A 24,107-nucleotide genomic window follows, 5' to 3' on the forward strand; every position below is an offset into this window, starting at 1 on the left:
ACGAGCCGGCTCCGGATGTCGCAGCCGGTGAAAGTTCCGCCGTCGTCTTCTCCACCTCTGCTGCATCCGGCGACTTCCCCGTTCGACGATCTCGTCGCAAGTTTCGAACGCGCCACGCGTACGACGACGTCGGCGGCAGAGTTGCGGCCGGGCGAGACGGGCGATCGGTCGCGGACAACCGGCGGCAGGAGCTGGCGTCAGCACCGGACGTCGCCGATGACGAACGGGGCGCCGTCGCCGCCCCCGCCCGCGCCGCCCCCTCCGCAGCGACGGGCGCCCTCCGTCGACCGGCAGCGGCGCACGTGCTAGAGCTGCGTCACCTGCGTCGCGTTGTTGGTGGTGGTGTTGGCGTCGTGCGACGCCTCGACCGGGATCCACCTGCCGAGCGCGCGCGGCCGGAAGAGCTGGCAGAAGGTGACCCGGAACTGGCGGCTCATGCTGCAGTAGAGCACGAAGTTGACGGCCGAGTTGAACAGCGCCAGGCCGTCCATGAGCTCGCCCAGCGGCAGGTAGCACTGGGCGAAGAAGCGCTGGCCGAGCAGGCCGCTGAGCAGCCCGAGCACGCCCTGCGGCAGCTCGGTGGCCAGGAAGAGCAGCAGCACGGCGAGCAGCATGCGCGTCGTGCGCTCCGTCTGGCGCTCCTTGGCCGGCTGGCGCGCGGCGGCGGCCAGGGACAGCTGGCGGCGGCGGCGCTTCGTCTCGAGCAGCGCGGCCACGATGCGCAGGCTGAGCACCGTGAGCGCGGCGCACGGCGCCAGCTTCACCGCCACGGCGTACACCCAGAAGTTGAGGTCGGCCAGCAGCCCGCCGGCGGCGCGGCTCAGCCGGCTCATCTGCACGACGTGCAGCGTGGCGCCGCGCTCTCGCACCTCGGCCACCTCGAAGGCGAGGAAGTGCGGCGCGCACAGCAGCGGGCCCAGCAGGTAGGCGGCGGCGACGGCGGCCAGCGTGCGCGCCACGCCCACCTGGCCGCGCCGCGGGTGCGCCACCGCCAGGTAGCGCCACACGGCCAGCTCCACCGTCAGCAGGATCGACACCGTGTGGCACACCTGCGCGAAGTTCGAGTGGAACAGCACGAAGACGGCCCACGCGTACGTGTAGCTGCGCGCGCGCGGCCGCTTCAGCAGGTACGTGTGCAGCGCGTACGGCACGTACTCCACCATAACGAGCAGGTCGGCGACGGCGAGCGCCGTCAGGATGCTGTTGGTGGCGGACACCATCTCGCGGCGCGTCAGCACCGCGATGTTCAGCGAGTTGGCCACCGAGCCGAAGACGCACACCAGCAGGCTGAGGTAGGCGTGCACCTCGCGGTAGCCGGCCTGGAAGTGCCGCAGGCCCGGCCCGCAGAACTGCGCCTCCGACGTCCCGTTCGCGACGTCCACTTCGCCCGTCAGTGTCTCGTTCGAGGTCGTCCCGTTCAGCACCTCCTCGGACACCGCCAAGATCGCCTCCGTCGTCGTCGTCATTCTTACACGAGAAGAGTCAAGGACAGTCGTTATCGAGCGACACAATTTTCACAATTCTCCGCAAATTATACATCTTTTCTGATGACGTCGCAGGTAAAATCCCGAAGCTTACATCTGTGCTAGAGTACTCTTAATAGATTTCCTCGAACTATATTCACGATGATATTCTTCCTCTGCCACTGTAACCTCATATCTCGTCCTTTCACATAATTAATCGTCGTATCTCCTCCTCTGGCGAAAAACGTAACAGCAGATGTAATAGCTGTTTTACTGACAAATGAGTAGGTTTCGCGACCTCTCGACGATATTGTCACTGATGTCCGGCAACCGCTGCCCAATTGCCACGTCTTCTGCTCTACCGTAATAATGCTGGCGTAGTGAGTCCGCCACACTTGACGCAAATTTTCTCACAGTCGCAAACTTGGCACTCCATACCACCGATAAGAACAGCAGAGTCTCCTCAGAAGACGGCCGAAGGCTTCGCCGCTATGCAAATTCACACCTCGCGTCTAAGGTAACGAGAGCTACCCTGTATTTGGCGCTGACTGGAGACGGATAGGGAGGTTTCAGCTGAACACCGGGCCCAGCTGCTGTCTCGACACGACGCCGGCAGGGGGCGCTGCGCGTCGCCACTGCACCTGGCGTCGGCGTCGGCAGCCGGCGGCGGACTGCCACTGCCACTGCCACAGCCAAGCCACGCGCCTCTGCCGAGAGGCAGGCTGTGCGCCTGCGCCAGGTCCACGCGGCCTCCCCCACTGGTGCGCATGCGCGTCCCACCGGCCGGCCACTGTTTGGCGACACTTGCGGACCGCCGGCGCTGCAGACGCATCAGCAGCCGTTGCCCACGGAGGGCCTCGGCGTATTCCCCAGTGTGCGACTGAGAACACTGCAGTCCGCGTGCGCAGTCGAGCAGAGGGTACAACATGATTAGCATTATCAAATGGCTCTAACCACCAAGGGACTTAACATCTGAGGTCATCAGTCCGATAGACTTAGAACTACTTAAACCTAACAAAGCTAAGGACATCACACACGTACATGCCCGAGGCAGGATTCGAACCTGCAACCGCAGCAGCAGCGAGGTTCCGAACTGAAGCGCCTAGAACCGCTCGGTCACACCGGCCGGCAATTAGCATTATCATTCTGAGTTGATTTCCCCAGCTATATACTACTACGCGAGCCGCTATACATTGCACGGAGCAAGGTGCATCATACCAGTATTATCGCTTTTCTCTCCTGTTCCACTCGCGTGTAGAACGAAGGAAAAACGATCGTCTACATGTCTCTGTACGTACACTAATCTTTCCTGTCTTATTCTCATGATTCCTAACCGATACCTTAATCATAGCATTTGTAATGTTATGTGAGCATCACTGCCCCTTTTTAAAACTAATTTGTGTCTGATTTTATTCTCAGAAGCTCAGTAATGTATGTAAATACCGTAAGTGTAAATTTGATTCAAAAAGTACTTGAAGTGAAGTGAAGCGCATCTGGACAACAAGAAACTCTCTAGCGCGCAATCCCCGAAGCGATAGTAGTTGTGAATCTTTGAGTATGAACTCTAAAAAAAAAAAGACAATTGATTTATTTTAAAAAAAGAGAACTGTTAATCTGTATTTTGTGAAAAGAGGACGTGTTGCAAGGACGTCGCTTAGAACATATTGTTACATTTAATCAAAATTGATATTTTAGTGATAAAACCGAGTGAAGTATGCGTAGGAGTTGCGAAACATTTATGTATACAAATTTTCTGGAAGTGAAGAATAGAAATATCTTGCTTTTTGAAAAGGAGGTAAACTTCATTGTCATCGCCGTCTATGAATCGAAAGTATTTAACTGGATTATGTTCTTGTAAAATAGTATGGTGCTGAACTCCACTGAGCCATTTTGATGTGGCAGGACGTGTAGTTTGAACGAAGTTTGTGTGCTAAGAAATCTCCTTTTCTCACGAAAAGCAGATTGCTGTTTGATCTTATTTACCTACAACAGTGGTCGCTTAGGTATGAAAAGCTTCGAAAACTTGGGCTCAAAGCTATCCGCAACACGGCCAAGTAACTAAGAGTCGTATTTTAAGCCTTAAAGAAGAATAACTTCCTTCAAATTGCAATACGTCAACTACTGGTGCAGAAGCTGATCGTTCAAGGAGGCAGCAACCAAAATTCAGATACCAGTTACGACTTAAAGTAAAAATCTCAATCAAAAATCAAGAAAAATCTCAATCAAAAATCAATCTCTCTCTCTCTCTCTATTTCTCTCCAAACACATATATAAATATTCATATTATTTAAAAAATGTCATTTTTATACTTTCTAATGGCACAGTCTCTTTCGAATAAAGATTCTCTAAATTTACTCAAAAGGATTTACCTCAACTAAGTCGTCTTCATTCTAGAGATTACCATAAATGTTGACCGATCATTTCTGTTCCACTTTCGTGTGGGTTACAGCGACCTGTTAAGATCGTAGCTGCGCGTTTTCGAATTCGTTCGACGCTTGCTGTCTTGGCTACTCGATAAGGAGCCCAATCACCTCAACAGCAGCCCAGAGTTGGTCGCAACAGCGCCTTGTATCCGATTTCCTTTCTAGTTGCTTTACAATTTCCCAGGACTATTAGAATATATGTAGGTCTTCCACTGCCCTTCACTGATACCGATAACACACGATCGCTCCATTTTATATCTCTCCTCAGTATTACCCCTAAATACTTACACAATGCAACGTGCTCACGGCGATCACCACTAGTAACCCTAGGAGTGTGCTAAGTGTTGCGTAGTGCCGGCCGGAGTGGCCGAGCGGTTAAAGGCGCTACAGTCTGGAACCGCACGACCACTACGGTCGCAGGTTCGAATCCTGCCTCGGGCATGGATGTGTGTGATGTCCTTAGGTTAGTTAGGTTTAAGTGGTTCTAAGTTCTAGGGGACTTATGACCACAGCAGTTGAGTCCCATAGTGCTCAGAGCCATTTGAACCATTTTTTGTTGCGTAGTAGTCATAGGCGAGGTGTAGCCCTAAACTCCAGGAAATGCTGCGGTCACACTACCACGGCAATAGCATCTAATTAAAGTGTGTTAGAAGTGACAGGGGACTTAGTACCTTACACCGAGCGAGGTGGCGCAGTGGTTAGCACACTGGACTTGCATTCGGGAGGACGACGGTTCAATCCCGTCTCCGGCCATCCTGATTTAGGTTTTCCGTGATTTCCCTAAATCGTTTCAGGCAAATGCCGGGATGGTTCCTTTGAAAGGGCACGGCCGATTTCCTTCCCAATCCTTCCCTAACCCCGAGCTTGCGCTCCGTCTCTAATGACCTCGTTGTCGACGGGACGTTAAACACTAACCACCACCACCACTTAGTACCTTGTGTAGATTTCAGAAGTGAGAATGTGCTAGTGATAGTAGGTGGGGCAATAAACATTTTGGATGGGAACTTTGGGTATGATATATGACTACCTGTACAAGGTAGCGGAGGACGACATTTGTGATGGTTGATTTTGGGCAGGTTACCCTGGCACCATCTGGGAGTGTTGGGAGACGATGCTTTGCACGGATCTAATTAGGAAAAGCATAGTGAGTTGGTTTCTGGACACACATGTTCGAATACCTGCTGTAAGTAGGAGACCAAGGCCTTTACTTAGAACAGACCCGGACAACAGATGCAACTGCTTTAGCTAATATCCCAATTACAATAGGAAGTTCTCCAGTCAGCTCACAAAATACCGAGTCCGTCACAGCAATAGCCTTGCTTATTAGGCATCAGAAAATAAAGAAACCACAAGGACAAGTCACACCGAATTCATACAGATCTAAAAATCCTTCATCACAACATTCAGTCAGTAAAAAATAAAATATACCAGTTTAACGTTCAGACTTCAAGTTGTACTGTACCTTGCGTCACAGAACAATATATAAATTTATAATTTTATAAGAGAGAAAATTACTGTTTTAGGACTTCCTTAGAGCGGGGCGAACATGCATACACATGAAAAACTGAACAACTGAACATCTAGTTTGCTGGGTGCTCTGCTACTTATGCGTTATTGGTACACAGCTACTGCGTGAGTTTGTCTACGAGGAAGAGAACTAGATCCAAGTAACGGTCGAACATCATCAGTGACAACAATATTTATTTAACATTTTTTGCTTCGAGGTTCAATCAAAGCCATTAATAAAATTTACCTGTAAGCTTTCAAGAATTAATTAAAATAAACACGTTAAGAACGACAACAGGTCTCAAGAGAATTTCATAAATATATACTTCAACAACATGTTGCGGGCTTTCATACAAAAAATGTGACCCTAAACTATGTATACTCAGACTCGGAGTTGAAATATTAAAAGTTTTGGCTGGTTTCGTTGTCTATGGACTGGGATACGTAGTTGCCGCATTACAAGCCAAATACTACTGAGTCTACAGTATACAATATGAATGTACACATGAATCGAATGGTCGAAGGTTCCTATGACTCGACAATTCCGAATTTTGAATGTAACTTAGAAATTTATAAATGAAAGACTACAATCAAATAAAATCTGCAGGTACTACTTTTAACGGCTTTAAATGATAAGTACGATAGCAGATGTACCTTTGCATGCCGTTTATTACTGCAAAACTATTAGTGTTTTCGATGGTCCAGCAATTAAATAAAATATAGGTTAAATAACAGGGGAACAATAGATCCCTACTTCACGTAATTAGTTACGAACAACAACATAGCTCGCGAAATATTCACTTCTAAACACATACTACGTCTTGACTGCGGAAGCCACGGAAATCTCACAAGTGCACAAGTCGACACTACGAAATATTTCTATCTCCCACTATCACGTGCAAACTGCACAACACTCTCCAAGTACTTCCTGCGGACGTCCGTCGCCCCTTCCCGTCCAGCACTCCCCCGTGTCCCGTGCCACCCGATGCTCCTCCCCCACTTCCATCCAGTCTCTCCATTCTTCGGTAGTCGCCTACCGTAGTAACGAGCGCTGTGATTGGCTAGAGTGCTCCCGCCATGTCTCCAAGCCAACGCACACTCACAAACATATCGAAACACATACAAAATACAGAATTTACATTTAAATAACTTTAAATTACATAAATATTCCTACGGCTGGACCGTAAACACGCTCTAACACACATTATTAAATACATAACAAATTAAATAAACATATATCAAAGGAATAGAAGCAAAAGTAGGCCAGTAGCCTAATGTCGCTGTGCTTCCTAAAACACAGTAAATATTTGACCAGTTCCTCCATGAATAGTATATATCAGATATAAACAAAGACATAGATGAATAAATATATTTACAAGCTCGCTTCTAGCGTTTTTTCGTGTAACTGTGGAGTACTTATGGCCTGACGAGATCAATAGTAATCGGCCACTTCGACCTCCAATAACTCATGCACTATTCAAGCTACATGCGTGTAATTCATACCAATTTAGGCTTACACTAATAGCTTCCTAAAGACATGTCTATTGACAAAATCGGGTGAGCTGTTTAGATTTTGGAAATTCCTTGCTAGGTTTTACTTGTATAATTTACAGTCAGTTACAAAACTTTAATAAAGATATTGAAAATCTGATTACACCACAGAATCGTCTTGCAAATAATGGTAATGTGCATGTTTCTTTTTCAGGTATTATGATTCCTCTGGCTGTTATTAATTTCTACATGAACTGTGAAAGGTCTGCCATTATGGTTTCACAAAGTCCGCAATCTTTGGCACTCCCGGCGTACAGATCTCCTTCATCGACACAAAGCACAGTCCTCGACAAAGCGTCAGCATGGAAGTCCCAGCCACGCAGTTGGTCTGGACCACGCGCTGGGGCTGCCCCTCTTGTTCCGTCTAAGGTTCGCCACCGCGCGGTTGCTGACGAGCCCCGGCTTGCCGACCAGCCACTCCAACTCTGAACTTAGAATAGTTTCAGGGTGTCACAGCTCATCCGTTACCTCACAAAGTGTTGCAGATTTTACTTTGAACTCAAGTAAGGCTTTAATACACTGTCATGTTGACTCACATTATACTGTTAGAAACATAGGAAACCCAAAATGTTGTATACGGTTACGAAAATATCTGTGTTCAAAGACAACAAATAAGCTTTGCACTTAACTGTCATAGTTGTGGAAGCAAGTAGTTTTACATACATCACAGAGGCAAGGAAATTTGTTTCAGTTCCTTTCCTATAATGAGATATGTAATTATTAGGACATCACAAATTTGTAGTACACTCCTATGTGGCAAGAACAATGCAAAAATTTATTACAGTACCTATGCTTCAACATGATAGATACAACAAGAAGAAGTTGTGTGCCAGACAATTTAAGAAATCATCTTATCCTACTTTCTGACAGCTGGTTTACCGATTTACAATATTCTTGGTACCACAGAATGTTTCACAACACCACTCACCAAAGGAACAAAAACTTACTAAAACAATGACCGTAAAATTTATATTCAGTTCCCCAAAAGACACAAACACAGATTTCGAAAAATGCATAATTTAAAAAAGCCAAGACAGGTACAATTTTTTTCCCACACTAGTGCTGTTGATGAAGAAGCAGCGGAACCCACGACCTTCAGGGCCCAACCGACTGCGAGCCAGGTAGCTGTTCAGCGTAAATGTGACATAGGTACCACCTGGATAACGCAGACAATTTTGCGCATGGCGCTAGTAACTGCTAGTATCACTTGGCAAGTAAAAGGATCGTTAAGTTCGACAAATAAATAAATCATAAACAATGCTTAACCCTTATATCATGAAACTGGAACAACATGGCTAAGGGCATAATTTCACACCCACATACTAATAAAGGGGCAGAAGCCAAGCCCTGCAGTATCAGTAACAAGAAACAATAACGACTTATTACTGAATACACACCAAAATCTCAGCAAGGAGGCAACCGCAGTTCAGTTTCAAAACGACGCCCGACTGTGTAACGGTAGCAAGCGGCCCACCACGTGGGACAGAAAATGAACAAGATTTTCACGGATGCGCACTGTTGGCAAACGAACTTCGATTACATTAGCAGGCAGTACCTTAAATACCAAGCAATTGGCACGAATCGTTTTCTCCCAGAGTTCACTAGTTAAGTAGCAAGCATCAAAGCCATTCACAGCAATAAATAACTTACACCAAAGTCCTCAAGCTATAAGGTAAAAACAGGGTCCCTCTTAGTAACAGGAAGTCACAATTTACACTGGTATAATACGTAGCTGGTACCAACACACGCAGGCCTCTGATTCGCACTCATTGTATCGATGAGCGGGGCATAAGCAAGCAGGGTATTGAGTCAGCAGAGAGTCGATGGGTATGAAGGAAGCAGTGGTTGGGAAGTGAGTGAGACAGGGCTGTAGCTTATCCCCGATGTTATTCAATCTGTATATTGAGCAAACAGTAAAGGAAACAAAAGAAAAGTTCGGAGTAGGTATTAAAATCCATGGAGAAGAAATAGAAACTTTGAGGTTCGCCGATGACATTGTAATTCTGCCAGAGACAGCAAAGGACTTGGAAGAGCAGCTGAACGGAATGGACAGTGTCTTCAAAGGAGGGTATAAGATGAACATCAACAAAAGCAAAATGAGGATAATGGCCGGCCGGGGTAGCTGAGCGGTTCTAGGCGTTGCAGTCTGGTACCGCGCGACCGCTACGGTCGCAGGTTCGAATCCTGCCTCGGACATGGATGTGTGTGATGTCCTTAGGTTAGTTAGGTTTAAGTAGTTCTAAGTTCTAGGGGACTGATGACCTTAGAAGTTAAGTCCCATAGAGCTCAGAGCCATTTGAGGATAATGGAATGTAGTCCAATTAAGTCGGGTGATGCTGAGGGAATTAGATTAGGAAATGAGACACTTAAAGTAGTAAAGGAGTTTTGCGATTTGGGGAGCAAAATAACTGATGATGGTCGAAGTAGAGAGGATATAAAATGTAGACTGGAAATGGCAAGGAAAGCGTTTCTGAAGAAGAAAAATTTGTTAACATCGAGTATAGATTTAAATGTCAGGAACTCGTTTCTGAAAGTATTTGTATGGAGTGTAGCCATGTATGGAAGTGAAACGTGGACGATAAATAGTTTACACAAGAAGAGAATAGAAGCTTTCGAAATGTGGTGCTACAGAAGAATGCTGAAGACTAGATGGGTAGATCACATAACTAATGAGGAGGTATTGAATAGAATTGGGGAGAAGAGGAGCTTGTGGCACAACTTGACTAGAAGAAGGGATCGGTTGGTAGGACATGTTCTGAGACATCGAGGGATCACCAATTTAGTATTGGAGGGCAGCGTGGAGGGTAAAAATCGTAGAGGGAGACCAAAAGATGAATTCACTTAGGAGATTCAGTAGGATGTAGGCTGCAGTAGGTACTGGGAGATGAAGAAGCTTGCACAGGATAGTGTAGCATGGAGAGTTGCATCAAACCAGTCTCAGGACTGATGACCACAACAACAACAACAACAACAGGTAGTCGTGAAGGCGGGTAAGGCGTTTAAGGAGATGGCAACGCACCGTGGAAGATAATAGAAAGGAACAGTTTTGGAACCTCACCCTGTCCCCAAATTCACTCTACAGAAGCAAGGTACCTCACCATATTTCTAAGGTGGCACGCTTCCATCTGAACCGAGGCACCGCAACCACGGACTTCCACAGTAGGACTAACTTCGGCCGGCTCCTGTTCTCCGGAGCTGCCAGTATGAACACTTATTCGCAGACACACGGCCCTCAGGCGGAATACTGCAGTCCAGTCATCCGATTGAGAAATCGCACAGCTCGAATCCCAACACGACCTGCCTGGAGAACCCTTTCCGCTGCGCTGCCTGCCGCTGTCCGAGTCACTTCTCGCACTGTCGCTCGTTTGCGTCAAAACAGCTCTGCCTAGAAGCATAGATGGCATGCGAAAGACGTACCGTGACCTACCGACACGGTACAGCTCAGACATCTTGCTGACGCACTATCAGTCGCTCTTCAGAGGCATTTATGTGCCAGACTTGTATTCTAATAGAGAGCTCATCATCAGTGGCATCTGGTACACAACAAATGAACACATATGTTCATAGCGACATCGGCAACATGAAAATATTATATAAACACTAAGGGAGAACGTAACATTACGTACCTACTGTGCACGTTCGCAGAAAACGACTTTTTCGTCAACTGTAAACTCTTTATTGTGGTTGAAAATAATATGGGTCCAGAGAACATGGAATCCCTCGAAAATTGTAAATTTATTTGTAACCTGTACATAACCATGCCTACATGAGCACGATAGGGCTCATAACTGTCTTACGTCAGCGGTACACAGACATTTGGACATGTAGCTGTGAAACGTTAGGCGGCTACATTTTGTGTGGTATCGGACATTGCTGCAGCGGTAAGTAATCATGGAACTGGTGGTCAGGACAAGGTGTCTCACAGTACAGTTCCCCTGTTAGCTCTGACACCTTACCTAGGCACAACTGTCGCAGGCGCACTATGTACGTATCGGTTTCAACTTCTAGATCTTACGAAAACGAAACATTAACTCGGAGTCCATACAAGTACGGTATTCTGATACAGAATTTCAGAATCCAAAGAGTTCTACGCAAATAATCCCTATCGTCCGCAGCACTCCACCAGCATCACCTCATACTGATCGAGAAGCTGCTATTAACAACCTCTGTACTTTGATAATGCAAAATATCATCGTAAGCTCTTGCTGTGTAACTACCCATGGTGATGTTATCAGGTTCCAATAAAAAAACTCATTGTTGAACTTTAAATAGCTATAAATCAGTTGTAGTAAACTAAGACCTTACTAATCTGTTGCACACAGAGGTGACAAAAGGCAGGGGATATCAGTATGCACATATACAGTGGGCGGTAGTACAGCATACACAAGGAATAAAAGACAGTGCATTGGCAGAGTTATTATTTGTACACAGGTGACGTGTGTGGTAAGGTTTCCGACGGGATTTTGGCCACACGACGGCGATTAATACACTTACGCATGGCGTATTCAGTTTCGGAAATCGTTAGGGAATTCATTGTTCCGAGATCCACATTTTCAAGAAATTGCTGAGGGATTACGTTCCATCACGGTCAACATAGTGGCCGACAGCCTTCGCTTAGCGACCGAAAGCAGCGTAGAGTTTTGAGTACTAGCAGACAAGCAACAATGCGTGAAATAACCGCAGAAATTAACGTGGGACGTACGACGAACGTATCCGTTAGGACAGCGCGACGAAATTTGTCGTTAATGGGCTATTGCAGCTGAAACTGAGAAGGCATACAATTTAAATGTGACTCTCAACTGGTATGAACCACCAGAAGCATTAATTTTGAGCCTTAATTAAATACACACTCCCTCATATTACAAGAAAGGTGACAAATTACAGCATCCAGTTATCACAGAAAACTGGTAACAACCACGCAAGTTTGACACTGAATGGAGTTAGCTAATGACTACGGATAAAAAATCCAGCAGTTGATATTCATAAGTAAAACATTCAAAACTTAACACGCTCCAGTATTAGCAAAATAGGACCTGCAAGATTTAAACAAGTTGTTAAAGGGCAAGTATAGTCACAAGGAACTTGGCACTTGCAGAACACACCTTTAGGCTTGTGTGCTTGCTCAACTCTCACTATTTGAATAGATCAAGGGTTCCGGAATTAATTTTGTCACACTCTGCCGTGGCACGTACAAAAACGAACAATTTTACTTAACTTTAGCTAATACGAGGCAGATGGCAGAGGCACCTGGCTGCGGGCAAACCTAGGCGGAAGTATCGACGCAGCAGGAAGAAAACACGTATTTGCTCCAGGCCCAGGAAACAGGAGCGCGTCATCCGCTGGCAGAACTACCCTGCCTATATGCGTCAGAAATGAACCAGCGATGTGCCCAAATAAGGCTACAAACGAAAATCTCTAAGATGTGGGGAATATTAACGTATTGTGAAAGTGGCTACACATACAAGTCACGAGCTAGACGCTCCTTAATATTACATGAAAATTGGCGACGTGAACTACAACCGCCCGCAAATCAACATAACGGAACGCGTCCTCTTTTAACAGTGCATTGCCTCCGACACAGATTATATTGCAGCCCCAATTACGTCAACTCAATTTACTACAGAGAGTATTCATACACTCGCAATGAATATGATCTGGAACAAACACATTAAAATCAGTTACACTGACCGCTGACCATGCACACAATCACTCAGAGGCGTAATGAATGTGAAAAGTTTAATTCAACATTAACACAGGCATGGGCTTACGCAAACAACTACCAATAAAAGATCAACACTTAACTCCACTCAGGTCGGAAGGAGCCACGATTTCCAGGATTCCAAGGAGTGGTGTTATTCCCTCCAATCCGTGAAGGTGATCTACAGGTGCCGTAATGTTTAATCCACACGAAAATTTTGGCTTCGACCGACTTAACAACTTGCGGCGTAGCGAGCTCCGCTCCTGAACAGCAGGAGTAGTCTCCCGCTAACTGCCGGTACCGCGGGCCGCCCAAGTCCAACCACACAGTCCTCGACCAATGACCCTAGCCCTGGCATGTGACCAGGATTGATATCAGCTGTACAAGAAGTGAGTGGCCCCAGTGGAGTGCCATGCCTGTCAAAGTTAAAGCCGGCACAGCTCGCTGGCAAGCCAACAATACTCCTTTGAACCTCTACAAGGTTACTCATACTATTAACGTCTTTCCCCTGACAATGCCTTCTTAATCTCTCAAATATCTCCTTATATCTAACATAGTTTAGCCACGGATCAGTCGTCTGGCTTCCTTTCTTTGCCGTCTTTCGTCCACAAACGCGTGGGCTGGTTCAGCTGGGCAACAGCAGTAGCACGTATTGCTCTAGTAGGCAAGGTGGGCGCAACTCTGTTCTGTTACACAGCCTTCACCTGCTCCGATATATTTCCGTTGTCCACTGTCAAGACAGATGTATTACCTCAAAGGTAGCACCCATGTTGTATCGACCCCGACAGGCTTGGCCCTTTATCAACTAAACAACAAAAAACGACATGAGAACAAAATAGACCGACGAGGCGGACAGTTGAATATAGCAGCAACATAACACTTCCTCCGATAACTTCATCTCTCCGCCTGAATGGCAGCTCATGCCTAATACTTTACACGCTTAAGGGGCAACAACACTATATAAGTCTCAAAAAATCGTTTTTATTCGCTTAAAAGATGCTTTGAACCTTCTGAAATATGAGTCAAGAAGTGTAGTCACTGGAAAAAAAGTAAATTTGTTCTATGGAATTCAGAGGTCCTCCTCCAGCGCCTCCGATGACCCGAAACGGCCTACCTGCACTAACTAGATGTAGTTAGGAGCATTTCAAAACAGTAACAAGTTCGCTCGGCATCAGCAAGCGTCAGTACATGTACCAAAATAACAATTCTTTCACTTCGACTCTTTATTTTTGTTACAGTATCGACTTTTGATAGTTTATTTATTTTATTTATTCGCGTGGCTAGGGCCCCCGTCGGGCGGGCAGACCATTCTCCTGGTGCCGGTCTTTTAATCTGACGCCACTTCGGCGACCTGCAGTCGATGAAGATGATAAGATGATGATGAGGACAGCACAACACCCAGTCCCCGGGTCGTGACAATCCGTCACGCTGACCATTCAGCTACCGGGGGCGGACAGTTTATTTATGACCTTACAGTACACAGTTTTGTATTTCAAGTAGGAATGACTGGAAAGAAAGTGTGTTCTAGCAGAAAACGTTGAATTCGAGCCTGGGTCGAAGCAGTATATCATGAAAGTGATGAGTCAGTATCTCTGCTAAGAAACTGAAAGACAGTGGCCAGGATTTTGATGTGGATTACGGATTGAGCTGTAGGATTATAAATGTTCTTGCCATTTTCTCTGTTAGTTCTCAATACGTGAAACGTAAATCGTGCAATACACCGGCCGCTGTGACCGATCGGCTCTAGACGCTTGTCCGGAACCACGCTGCTGCTACGGTCGCAGATTCGAATCCTGTCTCGGGCATCGGTGTGTGTGATGTCCTTAGGCTTGTCAGGTTTAAGCAGTTCTAAGTCCAGGGTACTGGTCATCTCATCAGATGTTAAGTCCCATAGTGCCTAGAGCCAATTGAATTTGAACGTGCAATGCAGACGTCAAGTTGCAAGAAGAATGTCCTCGAGGCTTAGGCTTCAGAGTAGCTTGTCCAGGCTGCCCAAAAGTTATTACACCACACAGTAAGATCATGCGGAACGCATGTGAAACCAACCGCCGAATCGTTCTAGCATTGCGCTTGCTTGGAGCAGGGTTAACCGGAATTGTAAAGTCCTGTGCGTACATGGAACTGCTGTGACCGATATTTCAGTAGTTGTGTGATGACCTAGTGGATACGATTTCGATTGCAACGACAACAGTACGAAAGGTCAGTCCTGGGTTCACTCGCTACACTTTTGTAGATAACATCGATTTTTTTCTTCAAATTAAAATTGGAGATCGCCTCAGATTAAACATGCCTCAGGAAAACTGCTGCAGTGTCGCTAATGTTTTCCGACAAGGAGTTGTTGTAATATACTTAAATATATGTTCAATAAAGCAGCACTCCTTCTTGAGGCCACAAGTGGCCCATCGGGACCATCCAACTGCCGTGTGATCCTCAGTGGATAGGAGGGGCGTTGGTCAGCACACCGCTATATCAGGCGTTATGATGGTTTTCTTAGACCGGAGCCGCTACTATTCGGTCGAGTAGCTCCTCAATTGGCATCACGAGGCTGAGTGCACCCCTATGTTCAAAAACTATCCAAATTATTGATTCTCTATTACTCTGAGCCGGGCGCAGCACGTTTTCGTGCCATTTATTGCTTGGTATCTTGTCTTTGCGGTACTGCCGACTCGTTTCTCATTCGATTTTTTGGCGTCACTAAGTTGTTGGCTTGCCTTCCCGTGAGTGGCAGCAGCAGCGCTTATCGATAAGAGCACTGTTGTACTGTCTTTGGAGCGACCGCTAGTATTTCCGGGTCGTCGTGTGTCGGGAGTTCAGTCAGCACGGAGCAGTAGTGAGGTCCAGACAGCCATGATTCGTCCGACCATTGCCGCCACACAAGACTTGAGTGGGGATGACCTTTGTTGGTCGTTCGGTCGGTCGCCTCATCGGATGACGTGCATTTGGTCGCCGACCACTTCTGGGTTCTCTGTGTGTGTCGACTTGTGATTCATCTTTCTTGTTCCACGGTCACTGGTTTTATTATCGTTCAAGTTGTTTGTGGAAGTGCTTTCGTGGAACCATGAGTAGCTTGCGTGGTTTTGACTGAGCAGCTCTTTTAATGCTGTCTGCGTGCCGCATGTAGTCAGTCGGTTGGGATGGAGCAGCAAGGAACTCTCCGTGGCGTGAAGCCAGGCCGGGATCGCTGGCGGCGTGCACGTGCTGTTGTATCGTGAGGCACTAGCTGCAAGAGCGGCGAACTTCATTGCCCACCGAACCTTGGCGCTGAAGTTGAGTGATCAGTTAACCTGTTATGAAACCTCAACTATCGTGACATCTCTTCGTTCATTTGTAGGTTGTTGCTCCCTGGGCCGTTGGTTGTTGCCCCCAGGGCCGTTCGGGCTAGCAGCAACGTATTATGTGTTGGATTCGGCGAAATCTTGCAGCCGTCTTTCTGTATTGTAATTACTTATTAAATTGTCTGGCGATATCTTGCAGCCGTCTTCCTACATTGTAATTACTTCTTAAATTGACTGTTACTTGCCAGTGAAGTGCACCTACGGTATTTTCTGCCCTGTGGTCGTTAACGCCCCAGTTACCTGCCCTGGTCGGTTGCGTAGTTTTCCGGTAGTGTGCCTTTCCTTAACGTGTTGACGCTGTCTGGCATGACAGGTAGTTCGACAGCCTTTTAAGCTGTTTGGTTCATATTTTGCTTAGAGTGGTTATTGTTCCCTTGGCTGGTTTTAGACGCCAATTTCTGAAGACGTTGTACTGTTCATATCCTCGTCCTCGGCCGATAGTTTCCATCGTTATGCCGGGTTAAATTGTTGGTCAGTCCTTGGGCTGTCCCTAGTTTGGGTTGCCATCCGATTATTTAACTTCAACTCTTGGCTGCCTATCTCAACGCGACTTACGTTTGAGCCATCTTATCAGGCCGACCCTTGAAACACTTCTGAGCACCACTTGTCCTGTTCGTTTTAGATTGTGATTTTCATTTTAGTTTGAAGTATTGTGCGAGGCCTATGGCTGTGTATTAGTTAAATTCCTTTAAATTTTACATAAAGGATTTTTTAGCCGTGTTAAATTAAAATTTTGAAGATTGATTTTATTGTTTTTAAAAATTATTTTCCTTCAATTTTGTTCTATCTGATATTGTTTGTAATCCAGGCCCTAAGCCGTTAGTTGATCGATGTGTTATGTGTGGCCTTCAGCCGAGGACTTACATGAAACCTTTTAATAAGGCTTTCAGCCGTGTGTATTCTTTAAAGGAAAATTTCTTGTAAGAAGGAAGGGGTTTATTTTAAATTGTTTGTCTGACTTGTTGTTCAGGCCTTCAGCCGTTGTTTCAAATTTGTTTGTGGCCTTCAGCCGTGCAATAAGCTAATATTTCTTTAATTAGGCTTTTGGCTGTTCTGTTGTAAGTGTAAAAAAAATGTCTTGGTTAGAAAAATTGTTTATTAATGTATTTTAATTGTAGTTGGTCTTCAGCCGCTAATTGTTTTGAATTACATTTTTTTTTAATTTTATCTTCTGTTTTTAATTGCCTTTGATTTCTAAGCCAGGCCTTCAGCCATTCTTGTTTTTGGTGTGGTTTTGGGCCTTCAGCCCTGAAAGCATCTCAAGTTTTCTTGAACTAGGCCTTCAGCCGTATTGCCTAATTGTGATCTTATAATGAAATATGTAATTAAGTGCTTCTTAGAAAAATAAATTTGTGTGTTTGATTGTGCAACCCACAGTAGCTGTGTACGGCCCCATCCACAATCGTAACCTGTTGGCTCTCTGAGTACCTGCCAATCAGGTTTCACACTTCTCCTTCCACCAAGAACAGCTGTCAATTAAACGCTTTTTTTAGACCATTACGTTGCGTTACCCCTCAACAACAGTGAGCTTGCTCACAACAAAATACACTTCCCGTTCCAAACGGCGCAAAGTTAACGTTTTCCTTACAGTCCTTGAAACACAGTCTGAGTTTACTTTCCCCAAAAAGGACACGCAAACACTACTAAGTGTCTGGTAAAAGACCCACTGAATTGTCTTGACTCTTGCAGTGAAACAAAAATAAAGAAACAAAACACTGCACTCGCTCATCTGGATGTTGATGCTGCGTGTTTTGCGGATGTCTACGTAGAGGCGACAGCAGTCACTTCTGTCCCGAAATGGAGAGGCCTGGTTCTACGGCACCTGTGGTGGCCGGTGGTGCTGGTAGCTGAGAGGTCAGGACGTTGTAGCAGTTCGCCTCCCAGGCGGCAATTCTGCGTGGAACACAATGCTGCTCGAGCTATTCCCTCCTTCCGTAACAGTGCAGCAGTGGGGGCGGAATTGCGGAGGCGGTCAGTGAACTCTGTGACGTAGGCAACCGTGCCCGGGCCGGCTGAGGGAGTCCACATCGGCAGTGGCGCTGGACGCTCCCAACTGGTAGAGAGCCTGTATAGGGAGAGAGTGGCCAACCGGACGATACGGCGGCCATTTTTCTGCCAAACCGCGGGCGGGACTTTTGAATGGCCAGTAGTGGAGTACACACTCACCGAAACAATAGCACAAGACAATATGGCGAAATCATTCGTTAAAAGCCTTTCTTTACAGCTATAATATTCTCACAGTAGCCTACTACGTACAGCACAGGAAAATTTGATACAGTGGCTGTAAAAATTATTCGTTACTTGCATTTATCTCCTTTAAAGTTCGTTTACTAGATATATTGCAATGAAAGTAACGTAAATAAAAAATAGTCTACAGCATTTGTTTTGTATCGGAAGTGCATAACGCTAAATATTTAACGTACCTGTATTACGTCAGATGAATGGAAGTCGTAAGCAGTTGTTTACTTGTGACATGCAAAAAGTATGAGACGTATTAGTACTTCTTGTCATGTCTTCAAACTTTTTGCATATCACAAGTAAACAACTGCTTACGACTTTCTTTCATATATATGGAATACCTCTCGTAGATAACAAACGAAAAGGTTACAAAAATCAGGTAATGTTAAATGTAGGCTACTGTAAATACGACCAAATATAACAAGAAAACTACCGGATCCCTTCTGCCCCACAGTAAGTAGGCCTATTAAAAACTGTCTTCAAGAGTACCTACAATTATATACTACGAATAATGTTTCAGCAACCACGACAACTGCGGAAAACATGCTTACAACTTGCCTGCGTCAACAGTCAGACAATAATACTGAAACCAAAATAATGCCTAGTGTCTGCAGAACGAATTACAGATGTCGAAAAGAATACTGTACTATTACTAACGTGTTTACTTCAAACATGTAGGCCCACCGACATCATCACAAAACACTTCATTATTTCAATTCGTATTTAAGATCGCAAACGCTAATTACGTACTAAGAACGATATACAACTAAGTCGAACATGCATGCACAATGCATAACAAGTCTCTCAATAATTCAAATACCTTTTAATCGTTTCCAAAAGTCCTCTGAACTTCAATTCAACTCAAAAGCACGGCGAACATAGGAAGCGCGAGAGAAGTTTGGCAGAAAAATGGCGCAAAAGCTAATCAACGAATCACGGGCAACTTCACCTATGGCCACTCTCTCTGTATACAGGCTCTCTACCAACTGCCCGCATCTCGTGGTCGTGCGGTAGCGTTCTCGCTTCCCACGCCCGGGTTCCCGGGTTCGATTCCCGGCGGGGTCAGGGATTTTCTCTGCCTCGTGATGGCTGGGTGTTGTGTGATGTCCTTAGGTTAGTTAGGTTTAAGTAGTTCTAAGTTCTAGGGGACTGATGACCATAGATGTTAAGTCCCATAGTGCTCAGAGCCATTTTCTCTACCAACTGGAGGCGGCTGGCGAGCTGCTGCGGCCGGCTCAGCAGCGGAGGCGGCGGCGGCCGTGGCTGACTGTTCTGCCTCCGCCACTCGGAGGGAAGCAGGGTCACACTGCGGCCGCCGGCACGGTTGATGACGACGGTGAGAGCCCACACTGGGCGATGGGCAGCGGCAGCGCTTGCCCACTCGAGGCCACGACGGCTGGACAGTTAGGTGGCCTGGGCTCGAAGCCCGGTCTGCCGGGAAGGCGACAGGCCCCAGATGACAGTCGGCCAGCAGGGGGACAGGCACCGAGTCGCAGGCGTTCGGTCTCAACAGAGGCAGTGGGCTGCTAAAGGCGCGAAGCTCAGCTGTTGGACAACTATGACGTAATGCTCCAATTCTTCCATCGTATCGGAAACTTGACAGCCACAGCGATACTGAAAAAGTGTCACAATTAAGGTGGCCTGCGACGTCGTCTTTGTGAAGTTTTGCTTTCTGCCTTGCGGAGCCGTGGTGCCATGGCTACTAGATTCAGGGAACACATCGACACCGGTGATAATCGTAGATCTTCGTTTGGGAACCACCTTCGTACGACCAAACACCAGTGCACTGATATCGAAAAATCCTTAAGAATTCTTCACAAAAGCGGGAAGGGAAGACAGCTTGACTGCTTACAGCGAAATCAACCAGAACGCGCCCTGAATGAATACTGACCCCAAAAGTAGGAGTTTCTTGGTTTCAGAAATGGTGTTTTTAGATGAAGTTGGAAATATTCCACTGTTGCTGTTAGCAAATACTCTCGTCTATAGTACACTTGTTGCCAATTATCACTTGCTTTTAACCGGACCTAGTTAGGCTATGATCACATTAGCGCATACCTGTATGCTACTAAGCCCACATGTGTTTGTATAAACAAAGTTCACGCTTATGGATCTCCATCTTCAAGTTATATTTAGGGTTCTTGACCGTACTACACTCCAATTTTACTGGAGTTGTTCCCTGTAATTATCCAGGTCATTTTATTTCCAGGGTCCATGCCTCAGCCGGCCAGAGTGGCCGAGCGGTTGTAGGCGCTACAGTCTAGAACCGCGCCGGCCGGAGTGGCCGAGAGGTTCTAGGCGCTTCAGTCTGGAGCCGAGTGAACGCTACGGTCGCAGGTTCGAATCCTGCGTCGGGCATGGATGTGCGTGATGTCCTTAGATGAGTTAGGTTTAAGTAGTTCAAAGTTCTAGGGGACTGATGACCTCAGAAGTTAAGTCCCATAGTGCACAGGGCCATTTGAACCATCCATGCCTCAGTCGGCAAAAACGGAATCCGTATACGACAGACGTTTCAAGTTGAAATTTGTGCCACATACTAAGCTCTATTGAAGCTTCTAAATCTATGCAGTGGACAGATACGGTAATTTACGTCACATATTTTGACACTTGCAAACTCACTCAGCAAAACGCAAAACGTATAGGGTGCTTCCTTTTGGGTTAGAATTACGAAATTTGATAGCAAGAAGCAAGGTTTCATAGATCAAGCAAAGAAAAAATTCATAAATTAATTAGTAATTGTACCAGAAATAAATATTGTGTTGGGTAGTAATAATCGCTTCAGCTGTATTCAGTCATTCATTATTGGATCACTACCGGTTTCATGGCACTAAAAGTCACATCTTCAGGTCAACATATCACTAAAATATTAGAGCGGAAAAGCTCGAAACCTTTTTACCCAACATTCATTCGTCGTCAGAACAAAACACCGCTAAAATGCGGTATGTCATAGAATAAAACAGCCGGATTCCAATATAGTAGAGAAGAGGACCCATCCAGCAGTTATGATGATTACTCTTAGCTGTAGTTGCCCTACCTATAAGATTGTCTGCAAGAAAATAATATTGTATGCGACTGTCTGTTAGCCCGACCTCTGTTTCTCAGTAATGCATGGAAGTATCAATTTCAAATTATGTCACATACTATGGTCTACAGTCTATTAGTAGTGTACAGGGTTAAGCTTCTAAGTCAACTCAGTCAAAACATACAGTCAATTGCGTCACATATTTTGATACTCGAAAACGCACTCTTCCAGAAGTGTAAGGCACTACTCATATACATATGAACGGATGAACTGCCTATACACGCCATTAAGTATGTGCGGAATCCTCAGTGCCCATATCGTACTCGCACTTGGCCAATTTTTACCACACGACATATCAGTCGCGATTAGATGTATATGTACTCCTGTAGGCAGCTATATGTACTTCTATTAACTCTTGCGTTCATATTAGCACCTCACGGACCGCTACGGTCGCAGGTTCGAATCCTGCCTCGGGCATGGACGTGTGCGATGTCCTTACGTTAGTTAGGTTTAAGTAGTTCTATGTTCTAGAGGACTGATAACCTCAGATGTTAAGTCCGATACTGCTCAGAGCCATTTGAACCATTTTGAGCACATCACGTGCACGGTAAGACTCATCACGTGTGCCCGTGTGCGCTTACTCTGGTGCTGCCACGATTGCCGTGCATGCGCCATTGCCAAGTCATCTGCCGCGAGCGTTGAACCCATCTGCCTTTGCTGTATTGCTTCTCGATCTTCGCAACGTGCCGCATTGCAGCGGGCAGGCGTTGACCGGTAGGCTGATGCGCTGTCCCCAGTCTTTCATGACACGGACCAGCTGGCACGGTGCACAATCTCCGTTGTTCCAGAGGCTGCCGGACGATCAACGACGGCGACACAGAGCAGGTGTCCCCAGATACTCGTACTGTGGCTTCCTTCACTAGAGGCACATAAGCAGGTACGTCTCTGCCCATTTCCATCCCACGAGGTGGTGCAAGGGTCGTGACCCCACAAGAGGTGTACAGCTGTAAACACGGAAAGAAGTTCTGAACAATCTGAAAACATGTGGTCGGAAAGAACACGAAAAGACTCCAAAGGTCTAAGACGACACAGGGAAATCGTCAGCATTCAAAACAGCTTCCAGTCGTTTCGGAATGGACAAATACAGGTCTTGTAAGGTTTTCTGAGGAGCTTTGTACCGTGGTTCCTGCAAAACAATGGCGAGTTCAGGGAACGATGATGGAGAATGACAGCGATCAAGCAGCCAATATATTTCTTTCTCCCACGCACATCTAGCGAAAACACCATACATATAAAATTAGAGATTCCAGCCCACATGCAGACTTAGCAACATTCGTTCTTTCCGCGAACAGTTTGCTACTGGAACAGGGAAGTGGTAGTGCAACGGAAACTATTCTCCGCCACACTCCATGCGGTCTCTTACAGAAAACAAACGTAGATCTACAAATACAAGGGCATTCAGGTGAAAACGACATGGAAAAAAGTAAGTGATCTGCTTATTAGTTCAAAAGGAGTCGCCACAATTGTAAATCCATTTACCGCACTGTGAGACAAGAGTATCAGTGACTTCCTGGAAAAATGTTTTCAGTTGCCTACGCAACCATCAATCACTCTTCGGAGGGGTGCACCTCCTCGTCCAAAAAAAACCTACGACGAAGATCTCTCTTTAGGACTCCAAATATATGAAAATCGGGTGGGAGGGCGATTATATCAGGAATGTGTTGAGGATGGTAAGGGTTTCCCAGCGAAACTTCTGCAGCGTACTCGAAACAAAGTGCCAACAAAATGCTCCTCCCACCCACAAGTTGCCATGGTCGTTTAGACTACGCTAGAGAGGTTTCACTGGGAAGTCCTTACACGTATTCCATACAGTCCCGATTTCTGCCCAAGCGATTTCTTTATTTTTGGAGCCCTGAGGAAAGACATTGGTTGCCGTCTATTTGCTTTCGACGAAGGGCTGGACGCCTGGATACTACCATGGTTCCTTAGGAAACTGCCAACATTTTTCCATGTCATGCAGAGGGGTAAATGCATTAAAAGTTACGCCGATTGCTTTTCAAATAACAGACACTTATCTTTTTCCATATGTCTCGGTATCGCTTGATTGGCCCTTATATAATGGTGTCCCAGTGGTTTCGTAATAACTAAATCATCAACATTCATTTCAGAACCAGTAGAATACGACTAACATGCCCATGAGTATGGGAGTATAGTTTGTTCGGTGTAGAAAACGCAGCTTCCCTTGATACAGCCAAAGAAACCGTGCTCCACAAGCCATAATCCACACGTGCAGGAAATAATTTCTATTTTGAAACTAGTCTTAATAGACTTTCCATCTATGCAACTTCTTTTGCTTTATTATGTATTTCCGTCAGTCCTAAGCACGACTTAGTCTTCCTCATTAACGTTGTTTTTAATTATTCATGATAGCTCACGATAAAGATGTATACTTTTCTTCTAGCATCCACACTAAACACTTAGTTTTCGCAACCTCTTGCTGGAAAATAGTATTTTCTCTTAATTATCAATGGGTAACAGCTCATTATTAACTTCGACACTATAATGTCTCTTATTCCTGCTACACTATAAGACTTACCATGTCTGTAATCCTTAATGCGCTAGTCAACACCTTTATGTCCGAATTCGTGATTCTCCCTCGAGTATGTTTCACTCTTCAGGATCACGTAGAGCACCAGTTTTCTCTCAAAAATGTTATTCAAATTCCTTAGAGTCTCTGTTCATTTTATATATTTACCGTCTCGGTTGCATTGTCGTATCGGGGATGGTAATATCATCAGCCTGTGAGCTTTTAAAAAGCGGCACTAAATACTTGATAAGATCACACAACCTGTAAGCGCAAAAAAATGGTTCAAA

General features: G+C 45.9%; 1 protein-coding gene across 1 annotated transcript; it reads right to left on the bottom strand.

Annotated features, from left to right (window-relative positions):
- Nucleotides 1-305: 305 nt before the first annotated feature.
- On the bottom strand, nucleotides 306-1,466 carry LOC124709039 (G-protein coupled receptor dmsr-1-like). Its single transcript, XM_047240685.1, has one exon. The coding sequence runs from the start codon at nucleotides 1,464-1,466 to the stop codon at nucleotides 306-308; it is 1,161 nt and encodes a 386-aa protein (XP_047096641.1).
- Between the last annotated feature and the right edge of the window lie 22,641 nt (nucleotides 1,467-24,107).

The sequence above is a fragment of the Schistocerca piceifrons genome, chromosome 7, assembly GCF_021461385.2.
Source record: "Schistocerca piceifrons isolate TAMUIC-IGC-003096 chromosome 7, iqSchPice1.1, whole genome shotgun sequence".
Lineage (NCBI taxonomy): Eukaryota > Metazoa > Arthropoda > Insecta > Orthoptera > Acrididae > Schistocerca > Schistocerca piceifrons.

Bases quoted from the DNA above. Each gene is read 5' to 3' on its own strand.
- LOC124709039 (XM_047240685.1), bottom strand. From the start codon at position 1,466: ATGACGACGACGACGGAGGCGATCTTGGCGGTGTCCGAGGAGGTGCTG.